General features: G+C 39.4%; 2 protein-coding genes across 2 annotated transcripts in view; one reads left to right on the forward strand and one right to left on the reverse strand.

The window, feature by feature from the left end:
* The window catches only part of LOC118386785 (gastrula zinc finger protein XlCGF17.1-like), a 96,209-nt gene that overhangs the window by 18,429 nt on the left and 59,107 nt on the right, over nt 1-18,673 (forward strand). The gene's annotated exons all lie outside the window — the stretch shown is intronic.
* Nucleotides 5,596-18,163, reverse strand: LOC118386780 (zinc finger protein 664-like). Its single transcript, XM_035774616.2, has 2 exons — nt 17,546-18,163; nt 5,596-8,596 (listed from the first exon to the last, which is right to left on the reverse strand). Exons 1-2 carry the CDS (start codon nt 17,937-17,939, stop codon nt 7,662-7,664), a joined length of 1,329 nt encoding a protein of 442 aa, XP_035630509.1. The 5' UTR covers nt 17,940-18,163; the 3' UTR covers nt 5,596-7,661.

Consider the following 18,673-nt stretch of genomic DNA (forward strand, 5'->3'; position numbering starts at 1 on the left):
TTTCTGATCATGAGAGAAAAACGTGTACCTCTCAAACGTGACGTTCTGGCTTGGTACAAAGTACTCCTCAAATTTTCCCAATAGCACAGTCAATGTCAAGTTTGCCTCGTCTTGCTGAAAGCTATTGTAAATGTCCAATGCATCCTCTCCAATAACATGCAGAAAAATGGACGCTTTCAATTTGTCATCATCTCCCCCTGCACCACTGGCTGCTAGGTAGATATTGAATCTCTGCTTGAAACGTTTCCAATTGTCAGCTAGATTGCCTGTTAACTGGATAGGAGTAGGAGGACTAAGCCTATCCATGACGGAGAACAGGAACAGTGTCAATTTCTCTTACTTCAGTATGTTACTCATCAACAGATTCCAATGCAGCCTCGCTCTCGCTGCTGCGGCTCGTTGTCCTCGCTCTTGCAAGCTAGCATCTTCGACTACCCACGTCACTTGATTTGTGGTAGAATGTTCCATTTTCGTCGCGGAAATTTGAAGAGTTACTCCTTTTCTCTGTCTCGTCATAGCGACTACCAATCTGACACCATGTTGTGTTTGTTCCGTATATAATGACAAACAAGGGCGTAGGTTTAACTACTTTTAATGAACATATACTTCAGCTAGAACACTCCATGTTTAGCCATGCAAGGCATTCTTTAATCATCTCACGCGCCCGCATAGCCTGCTGGATAACGTTATGTTATTAAAACATAACAACACTAACAAAGTTAGTTAACGAAGCTAACTTTAGCTAGTTCATTCTCACAATAGTGAGAACTGCTCTAGATTGGAAACTTACGTTAATCAGTGTAAATCCATGTTGGCTTTATGGAAACGATATACAATATGGGAAAGAATATAGCTCAGGAAATAATCCAAACCTAGTTCTGCCTAGTTAGGACATAACGTTAGCTAGCTAGTTAACGGTACTGTACTGTATGTAGCTCATACAACGCCGACGGTCAAACCGTTTCTAATATTTACGTTAATTAGCTATAGTAACGTTATGGAAGCTATTCACAGAAAACCATAATTGTCTTCGTTATTCATTATTAGTATGTTATATTATTATCTAAATTATTTCGATATATATATTCAGAGCCAAACATCAACCCAACTTACCTTTTTAACTGTTGTCGCATCCAAACTTGCCACCGGCGTTTTCAGTTGCAATTGCGAAGTTTCCGGAAGAAGTCCAGCAACAACGGAGGTTCCTCGATGAACCCACCTTCTAACAAGTCATTTGAAGAACCTTTTGGGCTGTTTTTCATTGACCAGAACCCTACGGTTCTTAGGGGATCCGAGAACAACTCCAGTTGAACCCTTAATTTTTAGAGTGTAGTCGACTCTATTTACTCTCAGATTCAAATATGCGCATCAACGATCAAGTCAGCTGCTGCTGCTCCAATACAGTATGAGGTGAGAAGGTTGACGTTGAACTGCGCAGCCAGTCATTCATTCTGTACTATGCGTCTGGGCTAACATTGTTACTACACATTCTGGTGAGAATTGTAACCCATAAGTAGAGACTTTTCTTCAAACAATCAACTTTTTTAATAAGAATTGCAATAATGTAGCTGGCCGAGAGCTCGATGACACACGGAGTTCAGAAGCCTTATATAGTCAAACTATCTTGTGCATATAGAAAACACGTGATCTTGGTGTGTGGAGAACAAGACAGACGAACTGTGAATTGGTCATTTCGTTCTGTAGCAACAGCTAGTTATTCTAGTCTTCTAGTGAGGTATCAAAACAACAGGAAATCACTCTGCACAGTTCCTCTGAAGTAGATCAACGGTTCCCGAATTGGAGCAAGCAAGCGCCTTTGGCCTGTCTGCCCAGAGGGTGTGTCTGGAGCTAGTCTGGAGATAAGTCAGATCTCAGCTGAACTGTGTGATGTAGTATGGAGTTGTAGCTTCCAACAGGACAATATGCGACATAGTTTGTCATATAAAACGCAATTAACTACAATGACCATAATCCATTGCGTGCCCACTTGTCTTGTTTCTGTTTATTTTACACCTGCGATGTAAAAGAGACAGAAGAATAACCCCAACCGTAACCATTTTAAATGTCAACTTCAATGGGCTAGGGACGTCCCAAGGATGTATCTCTACCTGAAAATGTATGATCTAAGTGATTGATAGTTGGTATTCAGCAGTCATAAAGCCTAATTTACTTTAATGAACTACTAAAATAGTGATTTTGTCAGACAGCATAGAGAGCAGCTCTACACTTTATTGACTGAATGATCCATTCATCCTTCCTCAGCCTTCCTCTCCTCTGAAGACCCAGTGAGGGTGGAGCTCAGTCAGAGCTGTTGAGGGACTGGTTAGGAAGAACACTTCTACAGCCAGAGAGGTGAGAGGTCACATGGTTTAGATGGTAAATATTTATGTTCGCTTAGCGGTTCATCACGTCAGCAAAAGGGATTATGTTCCAATATCTATGTTCATTTACATTAGTGCAAATTGTCCACTGATAGTGGTGTCATTTCTCACCCCTTTTGGCTGCATGAAAGTTAATTTCCCCTCAGGCACACACACGTGTTCTTTCCCGAGCCACTACCTGTTTAGCCCGCTATCATCCAGAAGTCGAGGTCAGGACAGGTGCATCAAAGCTGGGACCGAGAGACAGAAGCTGTTTTTCAATCTCAAGGCCATCAGACTGTTAAATAGCCATCACTAACACAGAGAGGCTGCTGCCTACATACAGACTTGAAATCATTGGCCACTTTAAGGAAGGGAACACTAGTCACTTTAATAATGTTTACATATCTGGCATTACTCATCTCATATGTCTATACTGTATTCTATCCTATTCTACTGTATCTGTCTATGCCGCTCTGACATTGCTCATCCATATATTTATATGTTCTTATTCCATTACTTAGATTTGTGTGTATTAGGTATTTGTTGTGAAATGGTTAGATATTACTGCACTGTTGGAGCTAGGAACACAAGCATTTCGCTACACCCGCAATAACATCTGATTTGATTTATTATGAAGATCACTTGTGTAAAATGTACTTTTTCCCACTCATTTTTTGACATTGCTTATGCATATTCAATGGCCTGACTGTATCAAAGGCCCATCCTGGTAGATCTGAACCTAATGCAGTTTGGCGTGATCAGATGACAGAAGGTGCCAGGTGTAACCGAGGCTATAGATGCTCCATATCCATTACATTGAATGTTTTATATAATATAACTAAATGTGTTGCAAGGGCAGTTAAGAAATGGAACAGCAAGGCCACAGAACATGACATAATCAGAGCTGTGGGAGACCACCTCAAGCCCCTGGTAGAGCCAGGGGTGGTGTTTACCACTTCAACAGGCTTGAAAAGTGGGATTGATACTGTTTTTCATACTAAGATGGTCCAAGAGTCTGTTGATTGATCTGTCATTGGGTTCATTTGTTTTGCAAAATGTTCAAATCAAACTTTATTTATACAGCACATTTCAGACATCGATGCAACAATGGCTTCCCAGGAAAAAACAATGAAAGAGAAATATTTAGTACACAAACACAAGAGGATAAAAACAGAAGAATAACAACTGAAAGACTAAAGAGCATTAAGGAAATGCCATTGATTAAAATATTTAAAATATGATGCTAAATCCAACCCAAAATATAACTTGTTTTTTTAGGAGAGGCTCTGAAAGACACTATGGGGGCATCAACTGATAATTGACTGGTAACAACAACTGGGACCAAAAAGACATCCACCACGAGACCCACTAAATCTTCCCAAGAAGAGGCAAACAAAATAAAAACCCACACCAAACTTACAGACAGGAAGTAAACCAAAAAGGTGGAGCAACTAAAGGTGTTGACTCTCCACATCTAATCAAGACAACTGGAGCACTGGGCCAGACACTCGTAAATATAACCTGGACCAGCTCAGGTGAAACACCTTCCCACTAACAAGATGGACAAGCCAGCACAGATGTAACACATACTGACTAACGAGGTGACACCAGTCAGTGCATGCTACGTGCTATACGTGCTAAAGTGCAACCTCAAAACAAAAATGGAAAAACCAAAGCCTGTAACACCTTAAGAGAACAAATATATCCCATATTTTCCTTGGACAAATTTGCTCACCTCCTACAGAAAACAACATTTCACATTATAATCAACTACAATGCTTCACCAATATAAACATGGTGTCTACTGGCTGTCAACAATTAAAAACAGGAAAAAACACGTCTAAATATATATATTTTTTCTACAATCTTATTTTTTGAAAAACTCACTCGTTTCTAGAACTCTCGTCTTCCTAAAACTAACTGGCTTCTAGAACTCTCGTCCCCTTGGAACGAGCCCAAACAAACATCATCTCCAATATGGAAAAACATGCAGTCAAAATAAATTGCGATCACAACACAAATCTTTTTGACTGCCCACCCCAGAGACAATCAGCAACCAAGTTGTCCTTGCCACAGACATGTCTGATTTCAAGAGGAAACTCCTGCAATATCTGTAGTAACTTTCCACCTCACTGTGGAGATTCTCTCTCTTTTCAGGGTTCACTCGACAGGCATGTTGTTGGATCGGGGCCCAGTCCCCAATGTCATGCTCTAGTACATTTGGATTTGCACATCTGAGAATTAACCCTGATATTCTAAAAGCAGAGCAACAATGTCAATATAATTGTACCCAAATATTGTCAGTTTGTTGCATAAACAATTATGATTACTAAATGTTACATGAATTGTAAATATGAAACATCAAAACCAAATGTACACCTCTTTGTTAATATGTTTTGGCAATAATTAACTTAATGGTGAGGCATGGAATAATAAAACATGTCTTTTGTTAGGCTGATGTTTGAAATATGAGGTGATTTTAGTTATGCTTCTTCAGTAGTAGAATAAAGACAATTTCCACATGTTGTCAAGAAATAGTGGTGTTGTAAGATTGTTAATACAATTGATAATAGACCAATTTCTTATACTGCGTCCATGTGTATAGGCTGCAAGTACGTTGAAATTAAGTTGTTTTCAAGTCATTGAAAAAACGACCAGAAAAACATCTCAATTTTCACTTTCAACTACAACCGAGCATGTATTGGGCAAAGTCTTATTTTCAACGTCTTTTCAATTACATTAAGTGGGGTGTCCAAATCAACAACTAATATGCAGAAACAGTTTGTGATAAATTGAAAACCTAAACATTAAATCTACTATTTACACATATTACCTTTTAAACTGCACAAGCACCAGAAACGCTGTTGTTTTTGACAAGTAGCAATACATCACTGATATCGATTACGGGGGAAATCAGTTCTACATGCTGTTGAAACTAACACAACTAAACAAAAACACATGGAAATGGGAGATATCTTTTACCTCACTGGTTAGAGGACAACCTGCAGAAGGCAGTCAGCCACATTTTGGAGTGATGCATTTAAATTTAGGGGTCGCTAAACAAAGGAACGCAACACTTATTTGTCATCACTCATCGAGATCACGTTGAAATCAATTGCGCGAAAAAGGGGGAGATGAGATTGCACGTCCTGTTAAACCTAACAGCTCAAAAACCACATGAAATCTGGGAATAATGTGTACATCACTATTTAGAGGACAACTTAGTAGAAAACAGCTAGCTACATTTTGAAGTGTTGCATTTTGATTCAAGTGGGTCACCAACGTGGTAAACAGCTAGCTACAGTTGAAGTCGGAAGTTTACATTCACTTAGTTTGGAGTCAATAAAACTCGTTTTTCAACCACTCAACACATTTCTTGATAACAAACTATAGTTTTAGCAAGCCGGTTAGGACATCTACTTGGTGCATGACACAAGTCATTTTTCCAACAATTATTTACAGACAGATTATTTAACTTATAATTCACTGTATCACAATTCCAGTGGGTCAGAAGTTTACATACACTAAGTTGACTGTTCCTTTAAACAGCTTGGAAAATACCCGAAAATGATGTCATGGCTTTAGAAGCTTCTGATAGGCTAATTGATATAATTTGAGTCAATTGGAGATGTGCCTGTGGATATATTTCAAGGCCTACATTCAAACTCAGTGCCTCTGCTTGACATCATTAGTAAATCAAAAGAAAGCAGCCAAGACCTCAGAAAAAAATTGTAGATCTCCACAAGTCTGGTTCATCCTTAGGAGCAATTTCCAAATGCCTGAAGGTACCACGTTCATCTGTACAAACAACAGTACGCAAGTATCAACACCATTGGACTACGCAGCCGTCACACCACTCAGGAAGGAGACACGTTCTGTCTCCTAGAGATGAACGTACTTTGGTGTGAAAAGTGCAAATCAATCCCAAAACAACAGCAAAGGACCTTGTGAAGATTTTGGAGGAAACAGGTACAAAATAATCTATATCCACAGTAAAACGAGTCCTATATTGACATAACTTGAAAGGCCGCTCAGCAAGGAAGAAGCCACTGCTCCAAAACCGCCTTAAAAAAGTCAGACTACGGTTTGCAACTGGACATGGGAACAAAGATCGTACTTTTTGGTCTGATGGAACAAAAATAGGACTGTTTGGCCATAATGACCATCGTTATGTTTGGAGGAAAAAGGGGGATGCTTGCAAGCCGAAGAACACCATTCCAACCGTGAAGCACGGGGGTGGCAGTTTCATGTTGTGGGGGTGCTTTGCTGCAGGAGGGACTGGTGCACTTCACAAAATAGATGGCATCGTGAGGAAGGAAAATTTGGTGGCTATATTGAAGCAACAAGACATCAGTCAGGAAGTTAAAACTTGGATAGAGCACCTGCCCAGGACAGAGCTCAAGCTTGGTCGCAAATGGGTCTTCCAAATGGACAATGACCCCAAGCATACTTCCAAAGTTGTGGCAAATTGGCTTAAGGACAACAAAGTCAAGGTATTGGAGTGGCCATCACAAAGCCCTGACCTCAATCATATAGAAATTCTTTGGGCAGAACTGAAAAAGTGTGTACGCGCAAGGAGGCCTAGAAACCTGACTCAGTTACACCGGCTCTTTGACGTGGAATGGGCCAAAATTCACCCAACTTATTGTGGGCAGCTTGTGAAAGACTACCCAAAACATTTGACCCAAGTTAAAACATTTAAGGGCAATTCTACCAAATACTAATTGAGTGTATGTAAACTTCTGACCCACGGGGAATGTGATGAAATAATTAAAAGCTGAAATAAATCATTCTCTCTACTATTTTTCTGACATTTCACATTCTGAAAATAAAGTGGTGATCCTAACTGACCTAAGACGGAATTTTAATTAGGATTAAATGTCAGGAACTGTGAAAAACGGAGTTTAAATGTATTTGGCTAAGGGGTATGTAAACTTCCGACTTCAACTGTACATTTTGAAGTGTTGCATTTTGATTCAAGTGGGTCGTAACGTCACTTTTTGTTAAATCATATAAATAGTACCCTTTCAATTCAGAGCCTGGATTTTTCTGTGAGGCTAATATCCATATCATGTTGAAATCAATAGAACAGGGGACAAACGTTTAGGCTCTACATTGTGACATTATGAAAACAACTCTTTCATGTATGTATTTTCTGATGTCTGATCAGAGATCTTTTATCAAAGTATCGTTTGTCACATTGATCACAGCTATAAGGATTCTCTCCTGTGTATGTGTTCTCTAGTGCGATTTTAAATCACTTAAGCTAACAAAACTCTTGTCGCAGTCAGAGCAGTGTTAAGATTTCTCTCCTGTGTGCGTTCTCAGGTGTACTTTCAGGCAGCTTGCCTGTATAAAACTCTTCCCACATTGAGTACAACTATATGGTTTCTCTCCTGTGTGTGTGCGCTGGTGTAATATCAGTCCATTTGGCTGAGTAAAACTCTTCCCACATTGATTACAGCTATATGGTTTCTCACCTGTGTGTATTCTCTGGTGCATTTGCAGGGAGCTTGATCGAGTAAAACTCTTTCCACATTGGGTACAGCTACAGGGTTTCTCTCCTGTATGTGTTCTCTTGTGTACCTTCAGAGAGCTAGATGTAGTAAAACTCTTCCCACATTGATTACAGCTAAATGGTTTCTCTCCTGTGTGTGTTCTCTGATGTACTGTCAGAGAGCTAGATGTAACATAACTCTTATCACATTTATCACAGCTGTAAGATTTCTCTCCTGTGTGTGTTCTCTGGTGTAAAGTCAGATAGCTAGCTGTACCATAACTCTTCCCACATTGATCACAGCTATAAGGTTTCTCTGTTGTGTGTGTTTTCTGGTGTTTAGTCAGATTGGAAGATGTAGTAAAACTCTTTCCACATTGAGTACAGCTATAAGATTTCTCTCCTGTGTGAATTAGCAGGTGTGTTTTCAATGAATATGATCTAGAGAAACTCATTCCACAATGAGAGCAGTGGTACGGCTTTTCTCCTGTGTGGATTCTCTGGTGTATTTTAAGTTCTGATGAAGATTTGCAATTCTTCTCACAGTCAGAGCAGCAGTAAGGATTCGTCAATGTGGGTCTCTGCTGGTGTTTCTTGGGGTGTTCTGATCTGAAGAGACTCTTCTCTGCCTCTTCAGCATCATGTTGTTGTTGTTGAGACTCCCCAGAGGACCCAGGATACTCACATCTCTCTCCTGTTGACACCCCAGAGGATCCACGATAGTCCTGTCTCTCTCCTGTGTGAACGACAAAGTCAGACAGATGATTAACCTGTTGAGTGTAGGGGGCAGTATTTTGATGAAAAACGTACCCAAATGAAACTGCCTATTTCTCAGGCCCAGAATCTAGGATATGCATATAATTGTCAGATGAGGATAGAAAACACTCTAAAGTTTCCAAAACTGTCAAAATATTGTCTGTGAGTATAACAGAACTGATATTGCAGGCGAAAACCAGAGGAAAATCCAAAATCCAGGAAATGCCTAAGAGAAACGAATCTCTCTGTTCATTGCATGCCTCCCCTCCATTTAAAGGGATATCAACCAGATTCCTTTCCCTATGGCTTCCACATGGTGTGAACAGTCTTTAGACATAGTTTCAGTCTTTTATCCTGAAAAGTGAGCGAGAACGATCACATCGCGTCAGTGGATGGCTGGGTACCAGCAGAGTTTTGCATGCGCAACAGCTTGGAGCAGACATTTTCTCTCTCTCCTATTGAAAAGGCTACGGTCCGGTTGAAATATGATCAATTATTTATTGTAAAAACAACCTGAGGATTGATTATAAAAAACGTTTGACATGTTTCTACGAAATTTACGGATACTATTTGGAATTTTTGTCTGCCCGTCATGACCAGCACGAGCCTGTGGATTTCTGAACAAAACCCGCTAACCAAATGGAGGTTTTTGGATATAAAAATAATCTTTATTGAACAAAAGGAACATTTATTGTGTAACTGGGAGTCTCGTGAGTGCAAACATCTGAAGATCATCAAAGGTAAGCAATTCATTTTTATTGATTTTCTGACTTTCGTGACCAATCTACTTTGCTGTTGTCTATGTTTTGTCTGCTGAGAGAGATGTCCTAACATAAACGCTTGGATAGCTTTTGCTGTAAAGCTTTTTTGAAATCTGACACGCCAGGTGGATTAACAACAAGCTAAGCTGTGTTTTGCTGTATTGCACTTGTGATTTCATTAAAATTAAATATTTTTAGTAATTTACTTTGAATTTTGCACTTTGCAATTCAGCGGATGTTGACGAAAATGATCCCGCTAACGGGATGTGTGCGCAAGTCCCACAACAGTAGAAATCCACTGTTTATTTGAGATAAAAGGTGATGCCCAGAGCATACCCATGAAGTTGTACAACAATTGACGTCTGTTAAATTATTTGACAATTGTCTTAACCTCTTAGGCCGACCCACACCGCATGCGGTCGCGTAATCATAGCCTCAAGCTCATTACCATAACGCAACGTTAGCGATTTCTAAAAATCGCAAATGAAATGAAATAAATATGCCTGCTCTCAAGCTTATCCTTTTCTTAACAATCCTGTCGTCTCAGATTTTCAAAATATGCTTTAGAACCAGAGAAAATCAATAATTTGTGTAAGAGTGGTGATAGCTAGCTTAGCATTTAGCGTTAGCATTTAGCACGCAACATATTCAAAAACCAGCAAAGGGATCAAATAAAATAATTTACCTTTGAAGAACTTCAGATGTTTCAATGAGGAGACTCTCAGTTACATAGCAGATGTCCAGTTTTTCCTGAAAGATGCTTGTGTAGGACACAACGTTCCGTTTTGTTACTATGCATTTGGCTACCGAAACTAACCGAAAATTCAGTCACCTACACATCGAACTTTTTTCCGAATTAACTCCATAATATCGACTGAAACATGGAAAACGTTGTTTGAATCAATCCTCAAGGTGTTTTGTCATATATCTCTTCATTGAAATGCCGTCCCTGGAAGCGTGCATTCTTCTCTGATTCGGATGGAAAAATACTGGTAGCTGACTTTTGCGCACCAATTTCAACGCAGACACCGTGCGGGACACTTGGCAATTGTAGTCTCTTATGGTCAATCTTCCAATGATATGCCTACAAATACGTCACAATGCTGCAGACACCTTGGGGAAACGATAGAAAGTGTCCGTTCATTCCTGTCGCATTCACAGCCATATAAGGCGATCATGGAAAACGTGCCGTCAGAAATCCTGTTGATTTCCTGGTCGCTCAAACATCTTGGTTTTGCCTGTAGATTTTGTTCTATGGCACTCACAGTGAAAATCTTTGCAGTTCTGGAAACGTCAGTGTCTTCTTTCCAAAACTATCAATTACAAGCATAGTCGAGCATATTTTCGTGACAAAATATTGCGCTAAAAACGGGCACGTCTTTTTATCCAAAAATGAAATACTGCCCCTATAGGACTAACAGGTTAAGACAGTCATGTGAGCAACAAGTCATATTTTGTCTTGTTTTCACATTATAGTAACATCGATAACTACTGGAAGATCCTAACTGTAACACAGACCTACTGTAGGACCCATAACTTCACCTAAGAACAACAGACTAAAGGAGAGTCTCACTCTTGAATCAAAAGAATTTGCAAAAAACAATTTGACAGAGGTGAGGGGGTACAAAAATCAAGAAATTCTCTCATTCAAGGACAGTCTCGCAAAAACCAAGCGTTCTTGCGTTCTTACTACCTGCTATTCAAAGTAGAGGTCGACCGATTATGATTTTTCAACGCCGATACCGATTATTGGAGGACCAAAAAAGCCGACACCGACTCAATCCTGGGCCCAGCGACTGTCAAGCCAACACCTTATAACTGTTACGCCAAGATGTCTAAACTTCTTGACGAGGTCGCCAGGTGTTGGGTTACGGTTAGAGGTTGACCGATTATGAGTTTAACACCAATACTGATACCGATTATTGAAGGACCCCAAAAAAATCTGCTGCCGATTAATCGGCCGATTTTTGAAATGTATTTGTAATAATGACAATTACAACAATACTGAATGAACACTTATTTTAACTTAATATAATACATAAATAAAATAAATTTTGCCTCAAATAAATAATGCAAAAACAAAGTGTTGGAGAAGAAAGTAAAAGTGCAATATGTGCCATGTAAGAAAGGTAACGTTTAAGTTCCTTGCTCAGAACATGAGAATATATGAAAGCTGGTGGTTCCTTTTAACATGAGTCTTCAATATTCCCAGGTAAGAAGTTTTAGGTTGTAGTTATTATTGGAATTATAGGACTATTTCTCTCTATACGATTTGCATTTCATATACCTTTGTCTATTGGATGTTCTTATAGGCACTTTAGTATTGCCAGTGTAACAGTATAGCTTCCGTCCCTCTCCTCGCTCATACCTGGGCTCGAACCAGGAACACATCGACAACAGCCACCCTCGAAGCAGCGTTATCCATGCAGAGCAAGGGGAACAACTACTCCACGTCTCAGAGCGAGTGACGTTTGAAACGCTATTAGCGCTCGCTAACTAGCTAGCCATTTCACTTCGGTTACACCAGCCTAATTTCGGGAGTTGATTGGCTTTAAGTCATAAAAAGTGCAATGCTTGAAGCATTGTGAAGAGCTGCTGGCAAAACACACGAACGTGCTGTTTGAATGAATGCTTACAAGCCTGCTGGTGCCTACCATCGCTCAGACTGCTCTATCAAATCATAGTCTTAATTATAACACAATAACACACAGAAATACGAGCCTTAGGTCATTGATATGGTCAAATCCGGAAACAAAATGTTTACTCTTTCAGTGAAATACGGAACCGCTCCGTAAGTCATCCATAAGTCTAAATATTCCTGTTACATTGCACAACCTATGTCATAATTACGTAAAATTCTGGCAAATTAGTTCGCAACGAGCCAGGCGGTCCAAACTGTTGTATATACACTGACTCTGTGTGCAATGAACGCAAGAGAAGTGACACACTTTCACCTGGTTAATATTGCCTGCTAACCTGGATTTCTTTTAGCTGAATATGCAGGTTTAAAAATATATACTTCTGTGTATTGATTTTAAGAAAGGCATTGATGTTTATGGTTAGGTACAGTCGTGCAACGATTGTGCTTTTTTCGCAAATGCGCTTTTGTTAAATCATCGTCCTTTGTCGAAGTTGGCTGTCTTTGTTAGGAGGAAATAGTCTTCACACAGTTCGCAACGAGGCAGGCGGCCCAAACTGCTGCATATACCCTGACTCTGTTGCAAGAGAAGTGACACATTTTCCCTAGTTTAAAGAAATTCATGTTAGCAGGCAATATTAACCTCATGAAACTCTGGGGGCAGTATTTAATTTTTGGATGAAAAACGTTCCCATTTTAAACAAGATATTTTGTCACAAAAAGATGCTCGACTATGCATATAATTGATAGCTTTGGAAAGAAAACACTCTGACGTTTCCAAAACTATTGATATTGTCTGTGAGTGCCCCAGAACTAATGCTACAGGCGAAACCAAGATAAAATTTCATACAGGAAGTGAGCCAGATTTGAGGCGCTGTGTACCAATGTCTCCTTATATGGCTGTGAATGCGCAAGGAGAGAGCCTACACTTTCTGTCGTTTCCCCAAGGTGTTTGCAGCATTTGAAGTATTTGTAGGCATATCATTGGAAAATTGACCATAAGAGACTACATTTACCAGGTGTCCGCTGGGTGTCCTCCGTCGAAACTATTGCGCAATCTCCAGGTGCGCGCATTTTTTTTCCATTTTGAACAGAGGAGAAACCAAACTGCCAGGAGTGACTTATCATCGAATAGATATGTGAAAAACACCTTGAGGATTGATTCTAAACAACGTTTGCCATGTTTCTGTCGATATTATGGAAAAAAGTTTGTTATGACTGAATTTTCTGTTTTTTTTCTCAGCCAAACGTGAAGAACAAAACAGAGCGATTTCTCCTACAGAAATTATCTTTTTGGAAAAACTGAACATTTGCTATCTAACTGAGAGTCTCCTCATTGAAAACATCTGAAGTTCTTCAAAGGTAAATGATTTTATTTGAATGCTTTTCTTGTTTTTGTGAAAATGTTGCATGCTGAATGCCAGGCTTAATGGTATGCTAGCTATCAATACCCTTACACAAATGCTTGTTTAGCTATGGTTCAAAAGCATATTTTGAAAATCTGAGATGACAGTGTTGTTAACAAAAGGCTAAGCTTGAGAGCTAATATATTTATTTCATTTCATTTGCGATTTTCATGAATAGTTAACGTTGTGTTATGGTAATGAGCTTGAGGCTATAGGGTAGCCTAGTGGTTAGAGCGTTGGACTAGTAACCGGAAGGTTGCAAGTTCAAACCCCCGAGCTGACAAGGTACAAATCTGTCATTCTGCCCCTGAACAGGCAGTTAACCCATTGTTCCCAGACCGTCATTGAAAATAAGAATTTGTTCTTAACTGACTTGCCTGGTTAAATAAAGGTTTAAAAAAAAAAAAAGGATCCCGGATCCGGGTTTGCTCGTCGCAACAGGTTAACTAAATAGGCAGGTTTAAAAATATATACTTGTGTATTGATTTTAAGAAAGGCATTGATGTTTATGGTTAGGTACACGTTGGAGCAACGACTGTCCTTTTTCGCGAATGTGCACCGCATCGATTATATGCAACGCAGGACACGCTAGATAAACTAGTAATATCATCAACCATGTGTAGTTAACTAGTGATTATGATTGATTGATTTTTACAAGATAAGTTTAATGCTAGCTAGCAACTTACCTTGGCTTCTTACTGCATTCGCGTAACAGGCAGACTCCTCGTGGAGTGCAATGTAAGGCAGGTGGTTAGAGCGTTGGACTAGTTAACCATAAGGTTGCAAGATTGAATCCCCGGGCTGACAAGGTAAAAATCTGTCGTTCTGCCCCTAGTTAAATCGGCCATTCCAATTAATCGGTCGACCTCTAATTCAAAGTGCTGTGAACAAATTCAGGGAATCGTTCACAAACATTGGCACATAAGATACGATGACAGTATCGGTAATGTGTTTTCAGACCCTCCATTCGTCGTATTTCGTATTACAAGTGTAATGGCTGCGCTGAATGCAATGGCACTTACAATTATAGATCCTCCAAAAACACCCCCAAACAGGGAAACAGATCCCAATCAAAGGTGTTATCACATGCACAACTAAGGCAGTTATTTATCTTATAACATTTTGGAAGCGAACCCCTTGATTTCATCCCTACATTATATTGGCATCGAACACATCACCCTCCCTAGGAGGGGGTGACCTCGACAAATTATTGTTAAAACGAGAGGTTGCCTGGATCTTTAATTTAAAGAGCCTTGCTCCCGTCGGTCTCAACATAGCCATTATTGTAATATTGCTATTCATTGTAGGTCTATGTAGCCAAATTGTATCTATGACTGTATGCTATCCATTTATGTTTTTACACATTCTACTTATATCTGCAAATTAACCAATGATATCAGGCCACATTCGGACATGATTACAGACACCTGTGTGTGTCCTTTGACACAATATAAACCAGTTACCTGCAGTGTTGGTCATTATACCCTGATGAAGACAGCTTGTCTGTGAAAACATTGGTTATTAGGTTATTAAATTATTGCATCTGAGCTCCTAGAGTGTGAGGTTCTCCTTTTCTTTTTCAGGCCACCGCGGTCTGACAACTTGGATGGAAAATGACTGAGGATAATAGCGGACGACATTGCCACTCCTATTTGCCATATCTTAAATATAAGCCTACTGGAAAGTGAGAAAACCCTACCTTGTCACAACACAACTGATTGGCTCAAACGCATTAAGGAAAGAAATTCCACAAATTAACTTTTAATTATGAATTTTCTGTGACAAATGGTGAATTAGTTATTGATTTATACCGCTTTTAAATGGCACTTTAGATTTTATGTATTTCTATAACATCAAAACTGGAATTTTTATTCAAAACAAAAGTTGTAAAAGTATGCTAGACATTTATAGAATTAATAATACCCAGTTTGATGTTTCTGTGACAATCAGTGAATTAGTTATTGATTTATACCATTTTAAATGGCTTTTGGCCAATGTCTGTTGAACGTCTGAATGTGTGACTATAAATCCAACTTTACCTAGGTCTTAACTTTCATTGTCTAGGTCTCATTTTTAGCCATCTTACTCATTGCTATAGCCAGGACAATGTTTTTGATTAGGAAACTATGAGAACCACACAAAGTCCAGGGGGTGATCATGCTCTACCACTAAAGGTCAGTTTAGTTGGAGCAACTTAAGACCGTCTCATGTTCCAATTGTTTGTTTTAGTAGTATGAATTGTTCCTGTTCACACTGAGGTGAAGAGCGGAATAATTTAAGGAATGAATCTGAGCCTGACGCTCATCACCTGTGGAATGCGGGACTTCCAGCCAGGCGTGGATTTCATTGGCCTTTTCAGGTGTGATTTTAGATCCTTCAACCGAAGTCACGACTCCCCATAGTATGTTGTACCAAAGTTGACTGACCCTTAATAAGGGAACTACACTGCCATAAATACAAGGAAAGTCAAGTAGTGTTATATAAAAAATATATATACAAATCCGGCAAGGCACCAACATTGAGAAGGGTTGAAAATAAAGGTTTCAAACAATTCATAAATGTTATTGAATGTAGGTATTTTTCGCCTTTAATGTAATGGCATTGAAAAAAGGCAAATAGCTGTGATTGAATACCCATGCTAACATACTGTAACTACATACTTAATGAGTATATACTACATACTATTAGTTAATTGTAGTATACTGTAACTACATACTTAATGAATATACACTACCTATTATTACTTAATTGTAGTATTTTGTAAATTAACCGTATCCTTTCAGTTGAGCGCTCTTCTCCTGTCTACCTGAAGTTTATGCCGTTGCTATGCAACCTCTTGCTAGCTAGTTAGCATAACACATTATTAGTTAGACATTTTATGACTTCGGGTGTGTTTTTAAATTCAATCTTGAATGCCAAAGTGCTTCATAAATTCAGAGCGTTGTCAGATTGTCCGTTTGTAAATTCAACCCACTTCGCTCTCGGAGCCACTGGACGCTCCGGCCGAGGAGTTGGGTTGATTTGACCGTTCTGACCTTAGCTAGCTAGCTACTGCCAGACACATCCGGGAACTTTTGGCATACTAACTACATCATACTATGACCAATAAGCCTACTATATACTCAATTAACATAACAAATAGTACAGTTAGTATGAGTATTCTAACGCAGCTAATTACTTAACAGCTCTAACAATTTGACCCACACAGGAAATCTACCCCGGGCAGTTGTAGAAACACCCATTTTACTATATAATCATTGATTCTTGAAGAATATAACTTATAAATGCATCAAACATAAGCTCTTAAAACACCACTGTTTGTGAACAAGCACTGTATAGCCTTGAAATCTTGTTAAAACGATCATTTTGACCTCGTGGATGGCCAGTCCTTGTATTCATAGTGTAGTGTATTCAGGGGGTAGCCCTGAGCTGGACTGAAACCTGGGTCCAGCGACTGTCAAGCCAACACCTTATAACTGTTACGCCAAGATGCCTGAACTTCTTGACGAGTTCGCTAGGTTCTGGGTTAACGTTGCCACAACAGCTTTCTCAATGAATTTGAGAGTGGTTACATTTCTCCTGCCCCAATCCTTCAGCTGTTTACCAAACCATGTCTCTGGGCAGCCATTTTGTTGCTGTTAACATCCTAGGTTGTCCCTTTAAAAAAGGCCCCAACCAATCTGCAGTTGAAACAATAACAGAGCTGTAATTCCACCACTGTTTTGGTAATAAGATGATGGATGGGACTGGAGAAATGTAACTAGTCTCAAATTCATAAACAGACATACGGATGCAAGGACTGACCATCTATGATATCAACATTATAGTTTTTCTAGCCATGTTTTGCTCTACCAAGCTTTACAGTGTTGATTTACATTGTTTCTAAACATTGGAGTAAAAAGCGCTTATTAGAGTAGTAAAAAAAAAGCTTATTTTCGGTTCTGGTGTGGTAGGGCAGTTGAACTAAGTTCATGAGGCGTGTTATATTCTTCAAGAATTAATGGCTATAAATAAACACATTAAAGTCTAAATATGGATGTAGCTATTGCATATTTCCCCTTTAACACCACACATCAGCTCAACAACTGCAGAGTTTGTGCCTCTGTTTTTAAGACAGTACTTACTAGTATTAATCAGGGCCCGTTCAACTTTAGAACCATTGGATGCCTTAACATGCCTTTGGGAAACCGAGCCCAGATATCCAGTTTCCTCCTCTTTTTTCAATGTCACAGTCATCTCCCCCTCCTCCTCTTTCACTCGAAAACACGCATCATCCTCTTCCTCCTCTTCTTTTACTGTAACATCCTCTTCCTCTTTCACTCTGAACGCGTCTTCTTCTTCTTTAACTGAAACGTCTTTCTCTTCTTCTTTCACTGTAACAGCCTCTCCCTCCACTTGTTTTTGTATTGTGTACTCCTCTGCCTCCTCTTTCACAACAACGTTAAGCCACAGTCCCTCTTTTTCCGTCCAGCAAACCTCCTCTTTTTCAGCAGGAGGGGAGAACCTTAGTGAGCTCATGGTCGGGAATGTTAGCTAGCGAGGCTAATGCTAACTTAACCAGCCCGCTAACTGACTAATAACAACAACACCGTAAATATGAAATTAAATCGGATGACTAACTCGACGAAGGAAGTGGGTTTAAAACTCAGTGGCTAATATACACTAAAGCGTCTAAATAGATTTATTGGTTCTGCTATTTTGTCTAGCAAGCGACCGAGGTGGCTGACTAACTGCTGCTGTTGAAAGAAGAGTTCCGTCCAATAGATAATACGTCACACAATCAGCATTGTAACACTATCACCAGTGTAACAACACAGAGTGTTTTAGGACTTAGTTGTAACTTGTGACTTAGTTGTAGTCACGATCTGGTTACCTATAAGTACAAGCAGTTATGTTTTTGAATTATTACATATTTCTTAATTTATTTCTGAATATTTTCTAAACTACCCACAATGCACTTTTTCTCAACGTCATATGGCTATTCTACTCTGTGCTGCGGAGTTTGTATGCTGGTTTAGTATCAAGCTCAGACTTGCAAACGTAGTGTTTGAGTTATCTAGTGGGAACTCGTTAGCACGATAGGCTCTGGTGCCTTCTTGCCATGGGCTCAAAATGAAAGGTAGAATCATACCTGCTTTTTTATAACCTTGGCTTACTGCTAGCGTGTCATTCTGTATGTCTCTGCTCTTTTGTTCTGCAGTCATGTTTTAGTTGGGTTTTGTTAGTTGGGTTCTAACTGGTCTCCGGTAGTT

The sequence above is a fragment of the Oncorhynchus keta genome, chromosome 8 (genome assembly GCF_023373465.1).
Source record: "Oncorhynchus keta strain PuntledgeMale-10-30-2019 chromosome 8, Oket_V2, whole genome shotgun sequence".
In the NCBI taxonomy this organism is placed as follows: Eukaryota; Metazoa; Chordata; class Actinopteri; order Salmoniformes; family Salmonidae; genus Oncorhynchus; species Oncorhynchus keta.